Below are 27,600 nucleotides of genomic sequence, written 5' to 3'. Positions count from 1 at the left end.
AATAGGTCAATTCCTGATGAAACATTCCCTTTAAGGCCCTATTAGGCAGGAAGAAATTCTTATGGCTTAGCCACATCATTCAAAAGTGTGGATGGGAAAAGGGACAGGTAAACATGGTGTACACAGGCATAAATCCTGTCACTCCACATCCTGGCCAAACCTCTTCAAGATAAGGCTATACATCCACCTAGATGCCCTGGTCTAGTGGTGCCCATGAATTGTGCCAAACAGTGGTGCTCACTAACCGTGCCAGACAAAGCTGTGCCCACAAATAATACAAAATACAGCACTGACAATTAATGAGGTATGGACACCAAGCTCAGCTGTTTCTGTAAACGTGGTGTCACGGTCCCTCCTGTGACAGAGGTTAGAAGATCTGAGAGACTGGCTGCACGTTAGGTTATCTGACAGCCTATCTCTTTTCACTTGTTGCAGTGTTGTTATTGGTAATGACCACACCTCTTGTCCCAGGTGTAGCTTGTGGTCATTACTGCTCCTCTATTTAGTCTGGACTCACACTTCATACCATGCGGTTGATATTAAATGCCTGGAGTTGGAAGAGCTGGTGTGTTCCTGCTCATCCATTTTCTATTGAAGATAAGTGTACTTCCCATTTTCTCGTTGTTTACTAGGCTCAGGGAGACGCTGGTTCATTCATCTGGGAAGGAACCAGTGGTCTCAGACCCGGTCACTACTCCTAGGGATATTCAGGGTTACTAGGTCCATTCATACTGACAGGAGTCAGGGCTAGGTTTAGGGTTTCCCTTTCCCTAGCCGTAAGTCCTATTTTCTGGTCATTCTATGTACCTGCCCTCCCCCCTACATTGTGACACCTGGCCAACCTTGTATTTAACATCTTCAGGATGCAGAGATTTTACAAGTCTTCCCAGAGCCATACATTTGTTTTTCGGTCCACATAGCCGTATAATGGCTTTTTTTTTTTTTTTGAGGGACCGTTGGTACTTTCTAATGGCACCATTTAATATTGCATACGATGTAGTGGGAAGCTGGAAAAAATTCCAATTAGGGTAAAACTGAAAAAACCGACACAATTTTATGGATTTTGTTTTTACTGCGTTTCCTATGAGGTAAAAATGACCTGTGCCCTTAATTTTCTGGGTCAGTAAGATTACAACGATACCACATTTGTATAGTGTTTCTTGTGTTTTCATACTGAAAAAAAAAATTAAAACCTTAGAAAAAATATTTATCTTTTTTCCCATCAAATTCTGACCCCCATACCTTTCTTTATATTTAAGTTTACGGAGCTGTGGCATGGCTCACTTTTCGTGGGGCAATCTTTACTTTTCATTGATAACCTTTTTGGGGCGTGTATGACTTTGTTAAATTTTTTGGAGTTCAAGTGACGAATAAATCAATTATTTAGATTTTTTTTCCATTCCGCCACATTTCCATTTGCCACATAGGATAAATATTTTTATATTTTAATAGTACAGTACAGTATTCGGACGTGGTGATGCCTATGATTTATTTTATTTTTTAAAGGGGTTTTAAGGATTTTTATACTGATGTCCTATCCTCTGAATAAGTCATCAGTTTCTACTCCTGTGGGTGCCAGTACCTTCACAAACAGCTGATCGGCGGGGGTCCCGGGTGTCTGACTCCCACCAATCAGATACTGATGACCTATCCTGAGGATAGGTCATCAGTATAAAAATCTTGGCTGATGTCCTAAAGGGGTTAATCTAGCCTGGTTGCAGCAGGCAATGGGTTGGGGCAGCTCTGTTCTCTAGACAGGTATGGATCCCAGAAGTGACAGTAGTGTATGTGCAACTCTCTCTATTGACTTCTATGTGAGTTCCGGGGACCACTGAGCAACGGAGCTCTCAAGAAGCGGGACCCACAACTGTGGATATGCCATAAATGTCATATCAAGGGAATAACCCTTAAGTGTCTGTAAAAACAAATTAATATTGAGGAGGTTGTAACAACTAAATTAGTAAATTCCATTGTATAGTTACTGGTTCTTTCATGGTAAGCAATGCAATGCTGGTCAGTTTAAGCAAACGTCATAATGCCACAACAAGAAAATGCCCAGATGTTCAGGCCAATGCAAAAACTTACCTGCAGTGCTTGAAGAAAGTACCGATTCTTGCTCAGTGATGGGGGCAATAGTCAGGTTGGATGACGCTGTTGTGGCAGGTTGAAGAGACAAGCTTGCTATGGGTTGTAGTACAACATTCGCAGGTACAGCATTCTCACTGGTCTGTAGACTGCTGCTGGCTTGTACTGCACTGGGGTCGCCAGAAAGTGGCTGAGGTATAATGCTGCCATGTTGTAGTGTTTGTTGTAAAATACTGGGGTCAATCTAACAGAAAAAAAAAGCACACTTCGGGTCAATGAGAACAAAAGCTACACCTCATCCCCCGCTGACAGTTACATGACAATTACGGTTACCTGTAGTGTGATATTGTTAATGCCTGTGGCATCTATTCCAGAAATCTGCACATTCTGTCCAGCAAAGTTAGCAGCGAGCTGTAACTGAATCCCCTCCAGAGTGGCCAGGCTGCAGTCTGATAGTGATACGGTTAAATCCCCACCAGCTGCACAAAAACATATATGTATTATAACAATAAATTACATTATATATATATATATATATAATAAAGACAAAATGGGAGGCAGCACCGATCAAGATTTGAAATGGCCGGGTGCACGCTCAACGGAATAAAGCTTACCAGAAATATAATGTGCAAAAAGGAGCAGCACTCCAACTCAGGATAAAATGAAATACAAAAAGTTCATTCACCCATGGTGTAGCGACGTTTCGGCTCCACAATTGAGCCTTTCTCAAACCTTGAGAAAGGCTCAATTGTGGAGCTGAAACGTCGCTACACCATGGGTGAATAAACTTTTTGTATTTCAATTTATCCTGAGTTGGAGTGCTGCTCCTTTTTGCACATATATATATATATATATGGAAAACAAATAATTCAGTTTAATACTAAAGCGGTATGATTGTAAAATAATACGTTTTATGTTACACTACTCAGGCTTTGTTTATACTCAGTGCCGCTTTAAAGAGCGCTCGTCCACTCTCCTTGCAACTCTTTTGGCATATTATTGTATTCGCCATGAAATATCAATGCTTTTTTTTTTTTAGAACTCTGCAATCTGCCGTTCCTCTGTTATTCCTTCATCAAAGTTATTAATAAATTGACAACTGGGCATTACCGAAAAACAGCATAGGAACAGGCCCCTTTGACAACCAGCACTGATTGGACACAGTCAGACCAGGTAGGTATACATCCCCAGTAATTTTTATTTTTTATTTCTAGTACGAATAACAGGAACAGCACAGCATAAAGATATTAAAAAGCATGAATTAGAATTGCTATTTCATGCAGGCCCGGTGCCAAGCGGCTGCCTTAGGGCGCTGAGAAGGGTGGGGGGGACGGAAAAATGAAACTTTTTTTTCCCCCATTAATTACTTGCATGCCACCAGCCTCCTGCGGCTGTTCTCCTCTGTGTGGTGGTCCTCATATCTTCTCTCTGGGCTCCCGAGTCCCGACAAGTTGTTTGAGGACCTTTCCCACTCTGCCAGTCAGTGGCCGCAGCTGTGTCACGTGTCAGGGCAGTGATTTCCCGCTGAGCCAATCACTGGTCTGACACGTGACACAGCTGCGGCCACTCATTTGCTGAGTGGTAAAGGTCCTCAAAGTCTTGTCGGGAGCACAGAGAGAAGATACCAGGACCACACAGAGGAGAAGGGGAGCTGCTGCAGACGGGACCAGGGCCAGGTGAGCATAATGTTTATTTTTACACAACATTAATAGAGGGGGGGTGACATGATAGGGGGGAAATATGCCATGGAGGGGGAGAAATGTGACATGGAGGGGGAGAAATATCACATTTCCCCACCTCCATGTCACATCACCCCCCTATGTCACATTTGAACCCCCTCCATGTCACATTTCTCCCCCCTCCATGTCACATTTCAACCCCCTCCATGTCACATTTCAACCCCCTCCATGTCACATTTCTCATCCCCCTCCATGTCACATCACGCCCTCCTTTTTACATCACCCCCACCAAGTTGTGGGGGATGGGGCGGCAAAATTTAGCTTCGCTTGTGTGTGCAATAATCCTTGCACGGCCCTGATTTCATGAGAATACAGGCATTTACTAAAACAGACATGTCAGGAGAACGGACACGTCCTTACTAATACTGGCAAATTAACGGTCTTGACATACTTCAAGGCAAGGGTCAGTGGTATCTGCTAATTATGTACTCACCCGATACTGAAGCAGGAAGGATTGCCTGTCCGACAAGCCCTTGTTGGAGTAAACTTTGGTCAAACTGACCAGACAGAACAGAACCATTTGTGATATAGACACTTGGGTCTGTTGAGGAGTTCAGTAGATTTATCGGCTGGAGCGACTCCACTGTGCTGGAAGTTGTACTAGAAACTGGAAGTGCATTTTGGGAAAGATGCCTCCGCACAACAGGCTTCCTGACCTTTTTAGAATCAGCTTTATAATGACACTGTATGTGTGTCTTCCTTCGCCCAGATGTCCGAAAGCGCATATCACAGTGAGGGCACTTAAATGGCTTTGCACCAGTGTGCAGTCTCATGTGCACTTTAAGACTGCCTTTGGTAGAGAAGGAATTACTGCAGACATGGCAGCTAAACAGCTTTTGACCTGCAAAGACATGAAACATAGTAAATATACAGTAAGTATCTAAATGAAGGAGCAAATATTTTCACTGGTAGTGGTCTCCCCCATGGATATCCTCAATAGCAAAGACTACATGACAACTTGTATTTTTAAGGCAACAAAAACATAAGGCTGCCTATATGCCTTATATAGCCGTTGGCTGCCTGCTCCACACTTCCCCATACACATGCTTGCTCGGTTTGGCCAAGCATGCATGTGCTTTTAGTGGCAAGAGAGAGGAAAGTCGCTACCAGACATCTCCTGCTAGAAAAAAAGGAAATTCAACTTGCCTGAACCTTCTTTCCCTGACCTGATCTGTTACGGGAGAGTCCATACACATTAGAAAGCTCAGTGCAGAGCAGTTCACAGTGAAACTCCGCCTCCAGGGCATTTGCAGTAGCCAAAAACTTCATATTCACACTACTCCTGATGATATAAGCTCCACAAAAGGTATATTTGTCCAGTATACCCAGAGTCCTACCTAGCACAGTCAGCAGTTTTGTATTGTGAAAACTGCTGATAGACTCACTTTGAATTCCATTTATTTTAATATTAGAGCTAAGTTATGACAGAAAAGTGTCATGTTCAGCATAGATAGTGATGTGTTGGGGTCTCAGGCTGCAAACATTTACCATCTCAGTAACATCTCAACACATGGCTAAGCAGGAACCTTCATTTGTCAAGCAATTTTTTCGAATTTTGATACAAGAATATTTTTTAAGCAGTGCATTTTTATTCTCATTTCTAACCTAGCATTAACCTATATTCTAAACTGAGGTTTAAACGAACAGTGGCATAACCATCTTATGAAAATCTAGTCCTCTAATCTGGAGAAATGCTCCTTTATATTGTTATACAAAAGACATTTTTGGTGCACTATGGGTGGAGCAGCTCCATTTGGTGAACCTGGGTTCCCCTCCATCATCGCTACTGGCTCTAAAATCGTAGCAACTGTCAAACAAGAAGCGGATACACTGGGTGGCGTTATGGTGGAGTGATGGTGCAACAATCTGAGAGGCCCCGCCTATGATACACTGGAAAACCTTATTTGCACAACAATAAAAAGAAGTCTTTCTCAGAGGCCCAGATTTTCATAAGAAAGCATACAGTATGCTTACTTTGAAATCGACTTTTGGAGGTGACTATCCTGAAATCTAGGAGCCTCAATTAGGATCTCTTGATGTCTTGATTCTGTTCCTATCAATGGCAACTCCTCTCGGTAATGCTGTATTGTTGCGATAATGTCTTTATCACAGCAGAAACCGCCTGATATGATCTTCAATTATTGTTCCACTTCACTGACCCCAATTCCAATGTGTGTATCCACATTAAGCAGAGTTTGCTCCAGGCTTTGCGGAGAAAATCTCAGAAGTGATATTACAGAAACCATTTTTTGGTTTCAACTTCATTAAAGCTGCTGTTCGTTTCATCCCCCAGTGACACCCAATTTGTCTTACACAAAAGCTCTTAGCAAGCTAATGAAATGAAAGTCAATATTGCTTTTTATTATAATGCTGTTCCACAATCCTCTTCCTTTTTACTCTAAACCCATAATGTTCTCTACTGCCTGTATTAAATCCAGCCATGTATTCAAATGACACACAAAAAGATTGATAGGGAAAAAGTTATTTTTTCAGAATAAAAAAATAAACCTACGAAAAGCTGTTTCCATATATCATTCAATTAATGACATACCAGCATTGCACTATGTAGTATGGTGTCTGAACAATTAGCATTATATCACATTATTAGGGTTCTACCGCTCAACCCTATACAGAGTGATAGTGTTAATGAAGCCACGGGACCTAGCTCACTAATGAGATTTTCCTAGGAGGTTGACATCATTTGTAGTTACACATTACTCCGAGCCACTTTTCGAGGTCTCTATCCCTCCATTCAAACAATGACCGCATAGTCCTAGAATAACCCATTTTAACCCATTTTGAATTTCTTTCCAGATTCCCACTACATCGTATGCAACATAAAACTGTATTAGTAGAACATTATGGCTGTTTACTTGAAGGTAGGGTGGTGTGTTGGGTAGCAGTAATCCTTTAGGAGAGCAAATGTTACAATGCTGACGTGTTGATAATTTCTTCATAGCCAGTGGCAAAGAAAGGGAGAGATGGCAGGTTAAATATTAGAGACTACTGTCCAGGGTAGCCTCTGTTATGTACATGGCACTGGTGGGTGATGAAAATGGAGAAGCCATCTTTGGGTAGTGCAGGTTCCTGTGGGCCCCTATCTCTGGCTGTGGCACTGTTCAGAAGCCAGAAAAAGAGACTGGAAGAAGGTGCTTTGTCTGACAACTGATTAGTGGTTCAGATTAAGACAAAATGGGAAGTGATACGTGTTGCTGGGGAGTTAGTTTCATTTTCAGTCAGAGGGTAACTGAGGAGAGTGACTGAGAGGACACGCTCCACAACTGTTACAGAGGACCTTTCACCGCTCCTGACATGCCTGTTTTAGTAGCTACATAAATTCTCCATGTAATAACGATTCTGCAGCATCTGTTCTTATAGCTCTATGTTGTGCCATTCCTGTGTTATTTCAACAAGAAGTTATGAATAATTTGCTAGCAGTCTGCAGTAAGGGTACAGAGGGGTAGTAACAAGTTGAGGTGTGTACCTGTACAGTCTAAAAATGGCAGCACTGATTGGAAAGAGTGAGTCTGTACAGGTACACACCCAAACTGGTTACGGGGTGGTAAAAAGTTGACCTGTACAGACTCACTCTATCCAATGTACCCTTACTGCAGACTGCTAGCAATTAATTCATAACTTCTAGTAGAAATAATAAAGTAATGGCACAACATAGAGTTTTAAGAATAGATGTTCCAGAATGGTTATTACATGGAGATATTAAAATAGGCATGCCAGGAGTGGTGGCAGGTCCTCTTTAAGTAAAATTAGCAGCTGAAGAAAATAAATAATTAGCTAAAAAGGAAAACCAGTGACTGGGAGCTGAGGAGAAGGACGGGGAGTAAGACACATTCAGCAAAGTTGATGTGAGTATATGAAAACTACCTCAGCTCTGATGTTTATAACCAAATCGAACTTTAGATAAAAGTTCCACAAAAATTCCACAAAGTTGCCCTGCTTTAATAAAGATTCCAGGTTTATCTTTATTCTTACATTTATTTACAAGTACAACTTGTCCTGCAAAAAAACAAGCCCTCACACGACGATGTGAATGAAAAATAAAAAAAAGTTATGGCTCCTGGAAGGTAAGTACTGAAAAACATAAATGCAAAAAACGGAAATTTGCTCTATCCTTAAGGGGTTAGGAATTTTTTATAAAACCTTCCTTATGCCTATTTCCTTTCTCTTCTGACACTCAGATTTTGCTCCTAATTTTAGTTATACATTCTCAGAGCCTTACACATCGGAAAATGTATTTTAAAATATAGCTAAACCTTTTCCAGAATTGTCTTTTATTTTATTTTTCAGAAACCTCTCTTCACCTCATCAGGGACCTGTTTTGTCACCTATTTTCCCTACTCTTTACAGAATCTAAGAGAAAAGAAAGTGTCACAGCTTGACAAAGTAAAGGGTTTTTATCATGGGAAGACATCCTGCTGTGGATCAAGTACAGAACCTTCTGTGATGTGTATTCACTAACCTGCATGGGTTTTCACATGGGAATCCAGTGTTGATTTCACTGTAAAACTCTTCCCACATTCATCGCATTTAAAAGGTTTTTCTCCAGTATGAATACGTATGTGCCTGAAAGGAAGAAGAATACTTATTTGATGTTTTATACATCTTTTTCATACGTAAATGTATATTAGCCATGAATTACATCTTATATTAAAAGATAGTTATGGAACTGTATACTCATTTACCAGAATTCTCAATCAGTCAGGCCCCATTCACACCACCGTATTTTTGATCCACATTGTTTGTGGATAGGTCGCGGACCCATTCATTTCAATGGGTCAGCAAAAATTGTGCTGTCCGCATCCGTATGTCCATTCTGTAGCCCCGAAAAAAAGATAGAACTTGTCCTATTCTTGTCTCTTTTGTGGACAAGGATAGGCATTGTTACAATGTATCCACAAAAACGAATGCAACATGGATGTCATCCATATTTTTTGTGAATCCGCGTTGTGCGGACAGCAAAATACACACGGTCGTGTGAATGCACTGGGATTAAATCACATCGCACTAGCCCTCGAAAATTATTGTTGAGGGAAAGCGCTATATAGTGTTTGCTATTCGTTTTTGAATATTTCACCCTTTTGTGACCAAAAGAATATGAGATAGCCAAACCGTAGTGGCTAATAAATAAAAACGCAGAGGTTGGCACAGCGAAGACAATTAATGGGGTAGATTTAGCAAAACTGGGATAAAGGAAAGCTGGCTTAGTTGCCCATAGTAACCAATCAGCTTCCACTTTTCATTTCATTTTGGAAAATGAAAGATGAAATTTGATTGGTTGCTAAAGGCAGAAGAGAGAGTCCGCTGTGAGCACATTAGTGGGATCCCAAAACACTTAACGTAATAAATATAAACCATTATCCAACATGCTGCCATGTTCATTCCAAGGGAAAACTTTCTGATAGCAGCCTACTTATGTCATTAGCTGAACATTAGTTTGTTCCCTCATTACAAATAATCTCTGGAAAACATTTCCCAAGCAAGTGTTCATTTCCAACATTGAAATTCTAAATTCACTTTATCAGGAGCATCATCAGCAGTAACAGGCGACGTATTTATTTGGAGAGTGGCGGTGATCAGATCAGAAAGCGATGTAATCTTCAAAGCCTGCGTGTGGGGAAGCTCTGAAAATGATGTCGGATAAATATCAGAGAATACATTTGCCTCCTTGTAATGCAAAGTACAAGCTCAGAAAAAAAGCAAATTCAGTCCTCTGTTTTCTGGCATATCATGTTGTGACCCAGAAAGATGAAGAACCCCACTGGTCGATTACTTTTAACATATGACAAAAGTTTGGTTCAAGATGGCGAAATCTTCAAAGGCGCATAACATGTCATACAGGAATGGCATCAATTCACCCAGACAGTCTTCAAGGGGTTGTTCACAATTTATTTTTAAACCAATCCCCCTTCTCCCCACTCAGCAGAACCTTTGAAGGGAACTACAGTGCCTTGCAAAAGTATTCACCACCTTGACTTTTTTCGTATTTTGTTACATTACAGCGTTATGTTCAATGTTTTGTTAATCTGAATTTTATGTGATGGATCAGAACACAATAGTCTTAGTTGATGAAGTAAAATGAGAAAAATATATAAATAAAACTATTGTTTAGAAATAGAAAACAGAAAATTGGCATGTGCGTATGTATTCACCCCCTTTCTTAGGAAGCCCATAAAAAGCTCTGGTGCAACCAATTACCTTCAGAAGTCACATAATTAGTGAAATGACGTCGACCTGTGTGCAATCTAAGTGTCACATGATCTGTCATTACATATACACACCTTTTTTGAAATGCCCCAGAGACTGCAACACCTAAGCAAGAGGCATCATTAACCAAACACTGCCATGAAGACCAAGGAACTCTCCAAACAAGTAAGGGACAAGGTTGTTGAGAAGCACAAGTCAGGGTTAGGTTATAAAAAAATATCCAAATCTTTGATGATCCCCAGGAGCACCATCAAATCTATCAAAACCAAATGGAAAGAACATGGCACAACAGCAAACCTGCCAAGAGTCAGCCGCCCACCAAAACTCATGGACCGGGCAAGGAGGGCATTAATCAGAGAGGCAGCACAGAGACCTAAGGTAACCCTGGAGGAGCCGCAAAGTTCCACAGCAGAGACTTGAATATCTGTAAATAGGACGACAATAAGCCGTACGCTCCATAGAGTTGGGCTTTATGGCAGAGTGGGCAGAAGAAAACCATTACTTTCAGCTAAAAACAAAAAGGGACGTTGTGAGTTTGCGAAAAGGCACATGGGAGACTCCCAAAATGTATGGAGGAAGGTGCTCTGGTCTGATGAGACTAAAATTTTACTTTTCGGCCATCAAAGAAAACGCTATGTCTGGCGCAAACCAAAAACATCACATCACCCAAAGAACACCATCCCCACAGTTAAACATGGTGGTGGCAGCATCATGCTGCGGAGATGTTTTTCAGCAGCCGGGACTGGGAAACTGGTCAGAGTTGAGGGAAAGATGGATGGTGCTAAATACAGGGATATTCTTGAGAAAAACCTGTACCACTCTGTGCGTGATTTGAGGCTAGGACGGAGGTTCACCTTCCAGCAGGACAATGACTTCTAACACACTGCTAAAGCAACACTTGAGGGGGTTTAAGAGGAAACATGTAAATGTATTGGAATGGCCTAGTCAAAGCCCAGATCTCAATCCAATAGAAAATCAGTGGTCATGGTCAGACTTAAAGATTGCTGTTCACAAGCGCAAACCATCCAACTTGAAGGAGCTGGAGCAGTTTTGCAAGGAGTAATGGGCAAAAATCCCAATGATAAGATGTGGCAAGTTCATAGAGACTTATCCAAAGTGACTTGGAGCTGTGATTGCCGCAAAAGGTGGCTCTACAAAGTATTGACTTTAGGGGGGTGAATAGTTATGCACATTGACTTTTTCTGTTATTTTGTCCTATTTGTTGTTTGCTTAACAATAAAAAAAATAAAAAAAGTTGTGGGCATGTTCTGTAAATTAAATGATGAAAATCCTCAAACAATCCATGTTAATTCTAGGTTGTGAGGCATCAAAATACGAAAAAAGTCATGGGAGTGAATACTTTTGCAAGGCACTGTATACTTACCTGCTTCCCAATGCTTCATTCTGGCTCTGTGGGTTCCGTGCTGTCTTCACTGCACTTATGGTCACTGTATGTAAACTTCCTGCAAAGACTGGTAAATGTGTGCCACTGCAGCCAATGAATTGCCTTTAGACGTGACGTGTCCCCAAGTAGCATTTAAACCATATTCTTATCAGTTTGATAAGAGTTTTGCTATAATGAGTGCCTATGAGGTCAGGAGATCTGAGATAAGGCTTCACATGAGCAGTCAGCTGACAGAACTCAGGAGCAAGAGTCTGCAATTAGAAGGCTTCACATGAGCAGTCAGCTGACAGAACTCAGGAGCAAGAGTCTGCAAATAGACTGATTTTTAACACCCTGTATCACAAAAACTGCTAAACATTTTTAACAGACCAATTGAAAAAAAATAATCTTTTTTAGCCCCAAATGAGTAAAATGCAGTAATTAAAAAATTGCACCGAACATGTCCATAACCTTTAAAATGCATCAAATTTCTGAGAATGCCTATTGCTTTGCAAGACATAGAAGGACGATCTCATCACACTACACTTTATCTGCTGTGAGTTCTATATAAGGACAGCAAGTAATAGGTCAGTGACACAGGATTGCTGTCTCCATGCTCACACTGCCATGTCTCTGTGTATTGTATGTGATATAGCTGCAGCCCATCTCTAAGGCCTCTTGCTTGTATCCTCACATCAACTCTAACAAGCAGAAGGCAGGGAGGGCAGTATGGGGCTGCAGCTTATAGAAATACACTGGAGATTCTGCACACAGCATACAGATAGTACAAAAAAGCAGAGCTAGTCAGAGGGAATTTTCTTTAACTCCGCAGCTATTCATTTTATTGACTCACTTACCATATCTCTGTACACCTGGCCTCTAAGATAAGGAAGAAATTATATCTTCAGCGGCACTCTACAGAGAAACCAGGAGAATAAAGGCTAGTGCACAGGAAGAGAGATGCTCATGTAACTCTGTCGTTTACAGGAAGTCAGCTACACAGCAGAGACTGACTTCTTATCTACAGAGGAGAGCAAGCTCTAGACTGGTGATCAGACTGGGATCACATGACAATGCCGGCCATAAGGAAAGGGTTCAAACTGTATGCACATGAGTTGGGGGTGAAACAAATTACAATTAGCAAATAGAAATATATGTCTCAAAAAGAACATTTACATTTCCATTATCAGTATTTTTTACACCAAGAAAGTCAAGCACTGGTTAAGAGATGAAAAGATAAAAGTAGATGTTATACCTGATTAGGTCACTGGGCTTTTTAAAGCTTTTAGGGCAAAACGTGCAGCAATTGGGAAACTTGGGCTCAGTTTCCAGTTCAGCCTGTTTATCTTTAATTTCACTTATACGATCTTTTTCTGCTGCAGACTGGACCAGCACCTTCTCCGAGATGGTGGCTCCTTCTCTTGGCCGAATCTTTGCCAACTCAGCCGTTTCCTCTTCAGTGAAAGTGATGACTCCATGACGAGACTTCCGTGATCCGGTTCTTTCACTATTCTCATCATCATCTTCAAGGCACATATCTCCTATTCAAAGTAGTGTTTTAATGTATGTTCACAGCATGTAGTACCCCACAACATTTGATTATTTATGTTAACCTCATAATCACTGCAGTACAGAATTCATAACATTAGCCAATATTACCAGACCAAGCACATTAACCCATTAAGGACCTCCACCGTATATGAACGATGGAAGTCTGGTCCCTAAACATGGCGCCATAGCTGCCAGGATTCTGCTATTTATCGTTCCCTGACTGAGAACGGGGAACTTGTTACATTGCTGAAATAGCCCGAAGCCTCAAGCAGAGTTCGGTGTCTATTTCAGGAATATACCAACACAGGCCACTAGGTGGTGGTGGTATTGTTATATTGCAAATTAATTGTTCAATGATGGCTATATTGCCATCAATGAACACAATGGGCAATCTAATAATTGCCAGTTATTGTCACCCAAGGTGACTTAAAAAAAGTAAAAAAAAAACAAAAAAACATGAAAGTTCAAATAACCCCCCTTTCCTTAAAATAAAAATAAAAATACTTAGCTAATGATAAAAAATAAACATCATGGGCATCGCCGTGTGCGAAAATGCCCATACAATTAAAATATAACAATATTAATGGCATACGGCAAATGGCTTAAAACGGGAAATAAAATAAAAACAGCCAATTTGCCATTTTTTGTCACTTCAACTACCCAATAATTTTTTTATAAAAAGTGATCAAAAAGTTGCACACACTTCAAATTGGTATCACTGAAAAGAACAGATCGTCCCGCAAAAAATGAGCCCTCACACAGCCCTGTACACATAACTACAAAAAAAGTTATAGGGGTCAGAATATGGTTATAAACCTTTTTTTTTTTTCAGTATTACCGTAATTTTCGCCCTATAAGACACACCTAGGTTTTTGAGGAGGAAAATAAGAAAAAAAATATTTTTAACCAAAAGGTGTGCTTTTGGTGGGTTTTGAACTAATGGTGGTCTGTGCATGACACTACTATGGGGATCTGTGGATGGCACTGTTATGGGGGGGATCTGTGGGTGGCACTGTTATGGGGATCTGTGGATGGCACTCTTATGGGGGGAATCTGTGGATGGCACTGTTATGGGGGGATCTGTGGATGGCACTGTTATGGGGGGATCTGTGGATGGCACTGTTATGGGGGGGATCTGAGGGGGGCACTGTTATGGGGGGGATCTGAGGGGGGCGCTATCTGTGGATGGCACTTTTATGGGGGGTGATCTGTCGATGGAACTGTTATGGGGGGGTGATCTGTGGATGGCACTGTTATGGGGGGGTGATCTGTGGATGGCACGGTTATGGGGGGGGGGGGGTGATCTGTGGATGGCACTGTTATGGGGGGTGATCTGTGGATGGCACTATTATGGGGGGGGGGGTGATCTGTGGATGGCACTGTTATGGGGGGGGTGATCTGTGGATGGCACTGTTATGGAGGGGGATCTGTGGATGGCACTGTTATAGGGGGTGGATCTGTGGATGGCACTGCTATATATGTGTCACCCACAGATCCCCCACCCCATAACAGTGCCATCCACAGATCACCCCCCATACCAGTGCCATCCACATATCCCCCATCCCATAATAGTGGCATCCACAGATGCCCTAATATACCGGAGCTACGGTAAACCTGTGGGAGGGGCCGGTGTCATGCAAATGCGGCGGGGCCGGTGCGGTCACTGTACTACGGCCCCACTGCTCACTCACTTCCTTAATGCCTAAACATTTTATAATAATAGCTTTCATTGAAGTTCCGATCCCCAGCCCCATCTGTACTACTTACTAAATGTCCTGTAGCAAGCAGAGCAGGGCGGGCGGCCAGCCGAAACTCACTTATGTCACGTGCCTGCGCCGCCTACTTTATAAATGAAGTAGGCGGCGCAGGAACATGACGTCAGTGAGTTACGGACGGCCGCCCGCCCTGCTCTGCCTGCTACAGAACATTTAGTAAGTAGTACAGATGGGGCTGGGGATCGGAACTTCAATGAAAGCTATCAATGAAAGCTATTATTATAAAATGTTTAGGCAATAAGGAAGTGAGTGAGCGGTGGGGCCGGAGTACAGTGACCGCACCGCCCCGCAGCATTTGCATGACATCCTGGCCCCTCCTCCCTCCCCCGTGAAAAATACGGTAAAACGCATGAAAAATTATACAAGTGTGGTATCGTTGTAACCGTACTAACCTGGAGAATGAAGATAACAGGTAAATTTTACCGCATAGTGTACGGTGTAAAATTTTTTAAATAAAAACATTTATCAGAATTGCGTTTTTTTCCCAATTCTACCCCATTTGGAATTTTTTTTTCTGCTTCCTACTACATGGTATGCAACCGTAAATGGTGCCATTAGAAAGTACAACTTGTCCTGCAAAAAATAAGCCCTCATAAGGGGGCTTGTGAAATATTCTCTTCATTACAATGGTACCCCTTGGTGTTTAATCTTTAAAGTCATGTGCACGTCCGCCTACTGAGGTGGTCGCACATGCACAGTTCCATTCCAACTGCCACCAGCACTATCTACTGTTAGAAGCAGTAACCGTAACAGTGAGAGAGCTGCAGCAGAAAGGACACAAACTGTGAGAAAGAACAACCCCCCTTAACTTAAGGGAGAGAGCAGCAACAGCTTGAAATCTAGCAGAGCAATAGGAGCAGTGAACGGGAGGATCTCCAGATCCATTTGAGGTACAGGGCTGGTTCTAGATATGTTAAAAAAAAAAAAGACTGTAATGTACTATATTATGTCAGATTTTTTTTTTTTTTAACATCAATCATGGCAAAACCTGTTTAAGTCACTAAAATATAAAGACACAAGCCACTTTACTAAATCACCCTATATAGAGCCCTACCTTCCTCTCTTGTGGTCCCATCATTTTCTGGAACAAGACCTGGAGGAATATTCTGATGCTTCTTCATGTGTTTTTTACAGTGCACAGTCGTTCTGAATGTCTCTTCACAGAAAGGGCACTTGTAGGGCTTCATGCTCATGTGTGAGGACATATGCCTGGTCAGACTACCATTCGTAGTGAAGGACGCATTACAGATGGTGCAGCTGTAAGCCTTAACCCCTGGAAAACCAGAAACAAAATATCAATATATGCAAAAGGGTCTATATTATATGTTAGGAGCTATGCAAATAATGCAGTTAGCACTGTTGCTAAATGTAATATCCCATTAAAAAAAAGAGACTTAAAGGGGTTGTCCCACAAAAACTATTCTATAGTTATCAAACCAGCAACTGGATTTCAATACTTTTGGAATTGCAAGTAATTAAAAATTTTGCATAGCCACTGAGTTATTCAGTCAAATGTATCTGTATAGCGCCAACTACTGTTTGTTTTTTTCTTATTGCTTTAACATTCTCACTGAGAAGGCCGCACATGCTCAGTTTCATCTTTCAACTGCCTACTGAGCTGTGATAGGCAGAGAATGAGACACGCCCCCTGAGCTGTGATAGGGAGAGAACTGCAGAAGAATGGACACACCTCCTGAGCTGCAGCAGAAAAAAGACACTCCCCTTGAGCTGCCAGCTTGATATAAATCTAGCAGAGCAATGAACGGGGAGATCTCTGGATCCATGTAAGATACTGGGCTGGTTCTAGCTTTGTTAGACAGAAATTGTAATGTACTGTATGATTTTTACATTAATCATGGGGTAACCCCTTAAAAAATTACCAATATATATATCAATGTAAAACCAAAAAATGGGCCAACTACCCAACATTCCTAGATTCCTGAATGTCTGTCTTGTTATGCAGAAATACTCTCTCTTGTCTTGTCACATAATTATCAATGAAGGGGTCAACTACTCTAACCCCGAAACGCGTATGGTAAACGGACTACACATTTGGAATAGAGACTAAGATTTTCGGTCGATTTTGGAGGCGAGTGTTTTCAACTACAAACCGATCCTGTGAACGCCCGCTGTAGGAGGTCTTTGCTTGATAAGGAATATTCACCTTCAGCGAGACTACGCGAACTTCCGGCAGGAGCGTGGGGATCCTCTTGAGAAACAAACAGCGCTCGTGAACAAGGCCCTGATACAGCCAAAAAGGTGCAACGAGACGAAGGTAGGAGACCCCTACTAAGAACCCTCCGGGTAAGACCGAACAATCTTTGAAGTAAGCCATCGCTTTAAATATTAATATTACAGCGGGACGCCGCTGTTGCAGCTCTATGCACAGCTGTTAATCATTTGAGACTCGAATATTGGAGTGTTATCAATCGAAAATTGGGACTTAAAAATTTGAGACTGTATTACCATTACCAATGTGGACCTCCAGAGTTGTTTAAAGGAATTTTTGCTATAATCGAACAAGTTTTTATCGATATTTATCGAATATTGTTTTATATCGAATATTACTGATTCTTTTTATGTGGATTGTTGATCTTACTTATATTGCTTGAATTAGTCTACAATGGTATTTACTATATTAATATTATTGTGAATTTTACTGTTGAGCCACATATTTTAAAGATATCAATAAATTTGCATGTATTAATATCCACTGTTCCCATTTACTTTAGAGAGTGCCCTTCTATTTTTACTACATAATTATCAAAATAACTTGAATTTTAGAGGAAAATATAAAGTACAGTCGTGGCCAAATGTTGTGAGAATTACATAAATATTGGAAATTGGAAAAGTTGCTGCTTAAGTTTTTATAATAGCAATTTTCATATACTCCAGAATGTTATGAAGAGTGATCAGATGAATTGCATAGTCCTTCTTTGCCATGAAAATTAACTTAATGCCAAAAAAACATTTCCACTGCATTTCATTGCTGTCATTAAAGGACCTGCTGAGATCATTTCAGTAATCGTCTTGTTAACTCAGGTGAGAATGTTGACGAGCACAAGGCTGGAGATCATTATGTCAGGCTGATTGGGTTAAAATGGCAGACTTGACATGTTAAAAGGATGATGCTTGAAATCATTGTTCTTCCATTGTTAACCATGGTGACCTGCAAAGAAACGCGTGCAGCCATCATTGCGTTGCATAAAAATGGCTTCACAGGCAAGGATATTGTGGCTACTAAGATTGCTCCTCAATCAACAATTTATAGGATCATCAAGAACTTCAAGGAAAGAGGTTCAATTCTTGTTAAGAAGGCTTCAGGGCATCCAAGAAAGTCCAGCAAGCGCCAGGATCGTCTCCTAAAGAGGATTCAGCTGCGGGATCGGAGTGCCACCAGTGCAGAGCTTGCTCAGGAATGGCAGCAGGCAGGTGTGAGCGCATCTGCACGCACAGTGAGGCGAAGACTTTTGGAAGATATCCTGGTGTCAAGAAGGGCAGCAAAGAAGCCACTTCTCTCCAAAAAAAACATCAGGGACAGATTGATCTTCTGCAGAAAGTATGGTGAATGGACTGCTGAGGACTGGGGCAAAGTCATATTCTCCAATGAAGCCTCTTTCCGATTGTTTGGGGCATCTGGAAAAAGGCTTGTCCGGAGAAGAAAAGGTGAGCGCTACCATCAGTCCTGTGTCATGCCAACAGTAAAGCATCCTGAGACCATTCATGTGTGGGGTTGCTTCTCATCCAAGGGAGTGGGCTCACTCACAATTTTGCCCAAAAACACAGCCATGAATAAAGAATGGTACCAAAACACCCTCCAACAGCAACTTCTTCCAACAATCCAACAACAGTTTGGTGAAGAACAATGCATTTTCCAGCACGATGGAGAACCGTGCCATAAGGCAAAAGTAATAACTAAGTGGCTCGGGGACCAAAACGTTGACATTTTGGGTCCATGGCCTGGAAACTCCCCAGATCTTAATCCCATTGAGAACTTGTGGTCAATCCTCAAGAGGCGGGTGGACAAACAAAAACCCACGAATTCTGACAAACTCCAAGAAGTGAATATGAAAGAATGGGTTGCTATCAGTCAGGAATTGGCCCAGAAGTTGATTGAGAGCATGCCCAGTCGAATTGCAGAGGTCCTGAAAAAGAAGGGCCAACACTGCAAATACTGACTCTTTGCATAAATGTCATGTAATTGTCGATAAAAGCCTTTGAAACGTATGAAGTGCGTGTAATTATATTTCACTACATCACAGAAACAACTGAAACAAAGATCTAAAAGCAGTTTAGCAGCAAACTTTGTGAAAACTAATATTTGTGTCATTCTCAAAACTTTTGGCCACGACTGTACATAAAAACCCAAACAATATGTTTATTCCATGTGTATTGCAATAACCCTTTATTTGAAATAACATATTCATTGCATATTAATACTTTTCATGGGGTACTCCTTTAAGCATAACACGTTTACACACCCTTGGTGGACAGAGAATGTAAAATGAACCCTGGAAACATTAGTGCATGTCCACTAGGACACTTTACCTGTATGAGTCTTTTCATGTGACTTAAGTACTCCAGATGAAACAAAACCACGGCCACATATAGAACACTTATATGGCTTTTCTCCGGTATGTGATCGAACATGTTGCTTCAAATGGCTGGACTTCTTGAAACCTTTATTACAATACTCACATCTGTATTAGAAAAGTATGTATTGTGAATATTTACAGTTACATTTTAGTTTTAGTAATGTTACACTGGAATTCTATAATAATAGTTTATTTTATATATAGGGCATGCATAAATACTGTGTATCTTCCTCTCTATAGACAGACATCTATATCTGTCTGTCTATCTATATATGTAATACTGGCCTGTAGGCACGCCTGCCCTGATCTTCTGTAGATTCCAAAAATTGAGTACGTTGAGTCTGAAGTTCAATTTCTTCCTGTGTATCCTCCTGAATTAAGTGGGCAGTCTAAAATAAGAAGAAGAATACATACTTGGTAAAGGGATTCCATCAGTCATCAGTATCAGATCAGTGGTGGTCCAATACCCAGGACCCCCGCTGATCAGCTGTTTGAGAAGGCACCAGTACTCCTGTGAGCGCCACTGCCTTCTCGCAGCTTAGCCTAGGTCAGTGATGTCACGTTCATCGGTCACGTGCCCTAGCCACAGCTCAGTCGCATTGACGCTGCGATAAGAAGCACAACGGCTGTACAATGTACGGCGCTCTGCTTGGTAAGCTGTAAGAAAAAAGGGTGGTGCTCACAGAAGCGCCAGCGCCTTCTCAAACAGCTAATTGGGGGGGGGGGGTCCCGGGTGTCAGACCCCCACCTATCAGATACTGATGACCTATAAAGAGGATAGGTCATCAGTTAAAAAGTCTTGGAAACCCCCTTAAAGAGGACCTCTGGGCCATATTTACAACAAGGCACATGAGGGCATGTGTCTATGGTGTCAGGAAGGAGAGGACCACAGTTTGCAGAGAAAATGCAAGATCTACGTTGATACTTTGACCTTAGTGCTACTGCAAGATATCTGCTTGAAGATCTGGCAGCATTGGAAAAAGAGGGGGCAGGGCCTTAGTACACAACTAGAGTACATCCAGTACTGCCACAGGGTGGCTGAAGAAGTGTTCTGAAGTACGCTTTAAACAACGTCCTGATGCTTTCTCGTCCCGAGTCGAGACTTTAGTGGAGTAGCAGAAGAGCACCACAGCCCTGGACACCATCAAAGTGAAGAAGCAGAAGGTTCCCATCTAGATGCAGTCTGTATCCCTGGGCTAATCTACCTATCACCCCAGAAATGTCCTACAAACAGGCAGAACTTTTAGCAGTACACATCCCCATGTGCCTCTTCAATGTAAAAGTACAGTCAATAACTGGTATTTTTGACCTGACCCTAGAAGTATGGTGTTGTCATTCAGTCACTGTATGGTGGTGTTATTCAGTCAGTGTATGGTGGTATTATCCAGTCACTGTATGGTAGTGTTATTTAGTCATTGCATTTATTGTAATTTGGGGGTATGGCTAACGTTTGTATACTTATGTAAATGTCACTATGAACAGTATTAACATTTTTTGATCGTGGTACCAATAAATTAATTTTTACGGCGTCACGATGATAGGCAAGTGTTATTGCTGATCTTCTCCTTTGCTAACATGGACCACGACCATTTATCATTACGATTGCTCAAAAGTGAAGAAATCATGATGACAGTTGTTAAGAGTAAATTGGCTTTTATCTGGAGCATATTCAGGCTTAGCGCTTAGGACAATGTGAACTGTGAATACAGCCCTGGAGGACCTGTCACCTCTCCTGACGTGTTTTAATAACTGCCTGCATTCCCCACATAATACCAATTATGGAGAATCTTTTTTATATAACGTATAGCTTGCAATCTATAATAAAGGTCTAAATGAGACTCACTAGTTGGGGGTGTATCCCTGCATATTCTGACACTGGCTGGATAGTATTAGACTGTGAAGGGACACCCCCCCATCTGGACCATTACTGCAGACTGCTGGCAATTCAGTCATAAAGTTCTAGCACGAATAACCGATGAATGGTACAATATAGTGATATGAAAAGATTGCCCAGAATTGTTATTACATGGGGAATGCAATTAGTTAATAAAACGACATGTCTGACAGGTCTTCTCTAAAGTCAAGTACAAATTTAAAAACCTGGTAGCTAAACCATCTCAAATGAAAAATGGTATTGCACCTGACTGAACATAGCAGTTAAAATACATAGAGCAGCCTATTAAGCTGACAGATCTGCTTTAAAGGCTATGTATACCTTAGGGGGAATCATTTTTTTGTTATTGCACTGTACTTATTTTCAGGTGAAAAAAAATATATATATTGGGCTTTATTAAAAATCTTGACTCTTTCTCTGTTCAGCCTTGAGATTCTCTAGTAGTGTGCTCTGCATTTTTACTCTTTCCGTCAGGCAGCTCAGCTGAGGGCTTTTTATCTCTGACCATATAAACACTCATTATAGCTCATGATAAGAAGGTGGCTTAGATAAGTGGTTATGACCGTTCAGTAATTTACAGATAAGGTTTTTTAGAGTGACAGAGTGAAAGTGAACATACCATTCGCACAGCTAGACAGTTATCCCTTTGTGACAGAACGGCTGAATATTTTTAATAAAGACCAATTGAAAAAATGATTTTTAGCCAAAAAGGCAATCATAAAAAAGTAGCCCCTGAACGTGCATTTAACTTCAACTTGTCAAATTAACAAAAAAATCTATATTTCAGCCATAATTTGAATAATCTAAACTGAGAGAAAAGAATCAAAAACATAAAAGTCGGAAAGCCACAAGTGTAGGAAATCTGGTGGCTGGCAGACTCACCATGTTAATAGCATCCGTAGTGGGCACCTCCATAAGCGCTGGTTGTTGGTAACTTGTTGAGAGGGCTTGTGACTCCAGGGTACTTGAATCTTGCAGCTGTTGGACAGTTGAGAATGCTGATGGCTGACTAAATCCATCAGTCACAGTAAAACCTAGGAAAATTACATTTTCTCAACATACATAAGAAAATCACAATCTAGATAACAGCATCTTATTATTTCTGTACTGCAGAACAAAGTACCTTGAGAAAGCCCCTGCTGGTCAAAATGCTGTGGCGGCAAAACCGGAGGTTCATACTGGCCAATGTTCTCTGGCAGAGCATGCTGAGAAGTAACAAATCTGTCTGCAAAATGTATCAAACGTTGTTGAGAAAAACATGCAGAGAGTGAAATTTCAATTTCAGCCTGATGCTTGACATATCTTCTACACTTGTGTATTTTTTTTTACTTTTGAGCATCATGCTTAGTTAGTGTCAAGCTTCGTTAAATTTCTACTATTTTGGTGGAAGAAAAACTCCTGTCTACAGAACTTTTCTGTACAAAAATAACATACACGTTTTATGTTTTTTTTTAAATTTTATTTACAGTATACTTTCACTAATAATTTAATCCACACTTTCTTTCTATGATGGGCAATGCAAATGTTTAGCAGGAAATGCTTACAAAATTCTTATAACAACATGATAGAATACAGTGAGGAACAGAAGTATTTAAACACCCTGCGATTTTGCAAGTTCTCCCACTTAGGAATCATGGAGGGGTCTGAAATTCACATTGTCGGTGCATTCCCACTCTGAGAGACAGAATAAAAAAATAATAAATCACATTGTATGATTTTTAAAGAATTTATTTGTCTTGCACTGCTGAACATACGTATTTGAACACCTGAAAAAAATTGGTGTTAATATTTAGTACAGAAGCCTTTGTTTGCAATTACAGAGGTCAAATGTTTCCTGTAGTTCTTGACCAGGTTTGCACACACTGCAACCGGGATTTTGGCCAACTCCTCCACACAGATCTCCTCTAGATATGTCAGGTTTAGGGGCTGTCGCTGAGAAACATGGAGTTTCAGCTCCCTCCAAAGATGTTCTATTGGATTTAGGTCTGGAGACTGGCTAGGCGACTCCAGAACCTTGAAATGCTTCTTACGGAGCCACTCCTTGGTTATCCTGGCTGTGTGCTTTGGGTCGTTGTCATGTTGGAAGACCCAGCCACGACCCATCTTCAATGCTCTGAGTGAAGGAGGTTGTTGCTCAAAATCTCACAATAAATGGCCCCATTCATACTCTCCTTAATACAGTGCAGTCGTCCTGTCCCCTTCGCAGAAAAGCACCCCCAAAGCATGATGTTACCACCCGCATGCTTCATAATTGGGGGCGATGTTCTTGGGGTGCAACTCATCCTTCTCCAAACACAAGTGAAATTTAGACCAAAAAGTTCTACTTTGGTCTCATCTGACCACATAACTTTCTCCCATGCCTCCTCTGGATCATCCAGATGGTCATTGGCAAATTTCAGACGGGCCTGGACATCTGATGACTTGAGCAGGGGAACCTTCCGTGCAATGCATGATTTGAAACCATGATGGCGTAGTGTTCTACTGACAGTGACCTTTGAAACTGTGGTCCCAGCTCTCTTCATGTCATTGACCAGCTCCTCCCTTGTAGTTCTGGGCCTTTTCCTCACCTTTCTTATCATCAGTGATACCCCACGAGGTGAGATCTTGCATGGAGCCCCAGTCCGAGGGAGACTGACAGTCGTCTTTAGCCTCTTCCATTTTCTAACAATTGCTCCAACAGTTTATCTATTTTCACCAAGCTGCTTGGCAATTGCCCCGTAGCCCTTTCCAGCCTTGTGGAGGTCCCCAATTTTGTCTCTGGTGTCTTTTGACAGCTCTTTGGTCTTGCCCATGGTAGTATTTGGCGTCTGATTGACTGTTGGGTGGACAGGTGTCTTTAAAGAGCTCAGACAGGTGCTACTAAGTTAGATTAATGAGTGGAGTAGAGGTGGACTTTTTAAAAGGCACAGTAACAGGTCTTTGAGAGCCAGAATTCTTGCTGTTTCTCAGGTGTTTAAATACTTATGTTCAGCAGTGCAAGACAAATACATTCTTTAAAAATCATACAACGTGATTTCCTGATTTATTTATTTGTATTCTGTCTCTCAGAGTGGGAATGCACCTACAATGTGAATTTCAGACCCCTCCATGATTTCTAAGTGAGAGAACTTGCAAAATTGCAGGGTGTTCAAATACTTCTGTTCCTCACGGTATGTTTGGCCATACACATTAGATAGTACTCTCTGAATTCCCACACACATGTATGTGTCTCCCAAACAGGGAAAGGGGAGAACACCTCTGGTAGCGGAACATCTTCCCAAGAAGAAAAGGATCATTGAAATCCAACAGTCTTTTTCCACTACACTTGGAGCTCGGTGTAGCACCACACCTCAGGATGCATTTCCGATCCTTCCAACAAGGTGGACACCTCTGCTGAGGTTCTGCAAGCAGTGGCTGCATACAGATCTGACAACTCAGAGAGTCGATGTACTTTCACACAATTTATATTAACTAAATTGAGAATGGTGTAACTAGACAATTTCTAAATCACTCCATTTAAAAATATGCTTCTGAAGAGCACAGAAACTTCTGTGTATCTGTAAGTCTGATGTCTCCTTGCTTAGCAGCTTTCTGAGCTCACTAGAAGAAAACAAATATAGTGGGAAATAAAGGAAAGGATGTCACAGCAGTACAGTGCTGGCAGACTTGGATTGAATGGATACGCCCCCTGCTTCTGAGTGAAATGCATCTAGCTATGCAGCTGAAACTAGGGATAATATGGCTGAAAAAATCATTAGGGAAGCCCAAATTTAACTGTTCCTTCACAGTTGTGATGGCACAAAGAAGCACAGCCATTATGCAAACTTTTTTTGAAAACTCAGGTACACTTTAAGGGCATCATTTATCAAACTGGTGTAAAGTATTATAGCAACCAATCAGATTTAACCTTTAATTTTTGACAGCTTCTTTGGATAAAGAAAGGTGGGATTTGATATCTGATTGGTTGTTATGGGCAACTAAGCCAGTTCTACCTTACATCACTTTGATACATCTTCCCCTAAATTTCCACACCCCTATACTACATAGGGTTGTCACGATACAAAAATTTTGATTTGATTTCAATACCATAAAAAAGTATTGCAATACTCCATACCAGGGATGCTTAACCTGCGGCCCTCCAGCTGTTGCAAAACTATAACTCCCAGCATGCCCTAATAGCTATAGGCTGTCCAAGCATGCTGGGAGTTATAGTTTTTCAACAACTGGAGGGCCGCAGGTTGGGCTCTATACCATTCGATACCACGTGAAAAAAATTGACCACAAAAAAACCTGAGTAATTTTCGCATTTTATGGAACGTCCGGTCCATAATAGAACAGTCCTATCCTATTTTTGGGGGGGACAAGGTGAATAAAAATAGAAAAATCGCGCGGTTTTGATTTTTTTTTTCTGTTACGGCGTTTACCGCATAGGAAATATGGTTTAATATTTTAATAGTTCGCATTTTTTCAGGCATGGCGATATGCAATATGTTTATTTTTTTATTGTTTGCAAATTTTATATGTAAAATTGGGAAACTATTACTATTTTTTTTTTTTTTTTTTACTTTTTATTTACTATTAGCACCCTTGGGGGCTAGAACCCTTGTCCTATTCACCCTTATAGAGCTCTATTAGGGTGAATAGGACTTTACACTGTCCCTGCTGCCCTGTGCTTTGTGCACATGGCAGCAGGGAGCTTACCATGTCAGCCATGGAAGGCTTCAGTAGCGTCCTGGCTGCCATGGTAACCGATCGGAGCCCCACGATTACACTGCTGGGGCTCCGATCGGAACTGCCACTGCTCCACCAATGAAGAGGAGGGGGCCACTGCCACCAATGAATATAACAGTGAGGGGGGGGGGTGCCTGTGGCCACTGCGCCACCAATGATTCTAATACTGGGTGGGTTGGGGGGGGGGGCGCAGTAGCGCAGCCTAGTATTGTTAAATAGTAAGACCCAGTATCGTATCAATCCGGGTCTAAAAGTATTGATTGGGTATCGATACTTCGATACCTGGTGCAACTCTAGTACTACATATGTGTCTAAGTTAGTAGTGTTGGGTGAATCGGGTTTGGATTACTCTATCCAAGCTCGATTTGTTTGAAAACGTCGTTTACAATACCTCCTTCGTAGCGTGCTAAAATATATGGGCTCCACTGAGGCTTTTGAAAATCTTGCTGTAAATAATGCAAAACTTGCTTTACCTCGCGTCTATGACGTTACACTTCGTTTATGTGCATTACCCTTTCAAAATCCAAAGCTGAACTTAATGAGATTTTGTCACAATACCAAAATTTTGATTTGATTTACATACCATAAAGAAATTACCATTCAATACTACACGTAAGAACAATAAAACAAAAAAGCCGTGTGCAATCCACATTTTTCCGAATGTTGGCACATAATAGAACATAATATTTTTTGGGGGGACAAGGCGACAAACAAAATTGGGAATTAGGTGTTTTTCATTTTTTTTTTACCATTACAGGGTTTATCGCATAGGAGATATTTTTAAATATTTTAATAGTTCGGACTTTTTCGGACGCGACAATACCTAATATGCTTAATTTTTGTAAATTTTTTAAATATAAAATTGGAAAAACGAAATATTTTTTTATTTATTTATTTTTACTTTTTTTTAAATTTACTATTAGCCCCTTGGGGGATAGAACCTGGGATCGATCCCTTATCCTAGTCACCGTAATAAAGATCTATTAGGGTGAATAGGATTTTACACTCTCCCTGCTGCTGTGTTTTGTGCACACAGCAGCAGGGAGCTTACCATGGCAGCCATGGAAGGCCTCAGTAGCGTCCTGGCTGCCATGGTAACCGATCGGACCCCCACGATTTCACTGCGGGGGGTCTGATCAGAAGTTGCCACTAATGAAAATACTGAGAGGGAGTGGAGGTGGGAGGCTGTAGCCGCTGGACACTGCACCACTAATGAAAATAATTAACCCCTAATCACAAATGCATTGAGAGGGCTGCTGCGATGAGTCTTCTCCATATGGGGAGGGTGCCGGCTGTATCATACAGCCTGCATCTGTTTCGAAATGAAAAGGAATGGATAAAACTTTTTATCCTAATGCATTCTGAATGGAGAGCAACCCATTCAGTATGCATCAGGATGTCTTCAGTTCAGTCACTCTTACGGTATTTGGCCGGAGAAAATACCGCAGCATGCTGCGGTATTTTCTCCGTCCAAAATCCCAGAACACTTGCATTATTTTACATTGAAATGCATTAGTGCCGGATCTGGCACCAAGTGTATCGGCAATACCGGATCCGTTTTTCCGGATGACACCAGAGAGACGGATTTGGTGTTTCAATGCATTTGTTAGACTGATCCGCATCCGGATCCGTCTACAAATGCTAT

At 41.3% G+C, this 27,600-nt stretch overlaps 1 protein-coding gene across 5 annotated transcripts in view; it reads right to left on the bottom strand.

Moving 5' to 3' along the window:
• ZNF236 (zinc finger protein 236) overlaps positions 1-27,600 on the bottom strand; it is a 154,701-nt gene that overhangs the window by 57,598 nt on the left and 69,503 nt on the right. For all 5 annotated transcript variants that reach the window (XR_005779072.1, XM_040432600.1, XM_040432602.1 and 2 more), the window contains exons 16-25: positions 22,369-22,470; positions 22,128-22,279; positions 19,637-19,740; positions 19,305-19,456; positions 15,811-16,029; positions 12,686-12,971; positions 8,302-8,405; positions 4,258-4,665; positions 2,419-2,564; positions 2,086-2,329 (exon numbers count right to left, since the gene is read on the bottom strand). Coding sequence is in view for 4 of the 5 variants with exons in the window: in XM_040432600.1 (XP_040288534.1) it covers positions 2,086-2,329; positions 2,419-2,564; positions 4,258-4,665; positions 8,302-8,405; positions 12,686-12,971; positions 15,811-16,029; positions 19,305-19,456; positions 19,637-19,740; positions 22,128-22,279; positions 22,369-22,470 (1,917 nt within the window). In the remaining variant the exon portion in view is untranslated. The remainder of the gene's footprint in view (positions 1-2,085; positions 2,330-2,418; positions 2,565-4,257; positions 4,666-8,301; positions 8,406-12,685; positions 12,972-15,810; positions 16,030-19,304; positions 19,457-19,636; positions 19,741-22,127; positions 22,280-22,368; positions 22,471-27,600) is intronic.

Source organism: Bufo bufo, chromosome 5 (assembly GCF_905171765.1).
Source record: "Bufo bufo chromosome 5, aBufBuf1.1, whole genome shotgun sequence".
In the NCBI taxonomy this organism is placed as follows: domain Eukaryota; kingdom Metazoa; phylum Chordata; class Amphibia; order Anura; family Bufonidae; genus Bufo; species Bufo bufo.
Note: the sequence above shows the minus strand (reverse complement) of the source record. Positions and strands in the feature narration are given on the sequence as shown.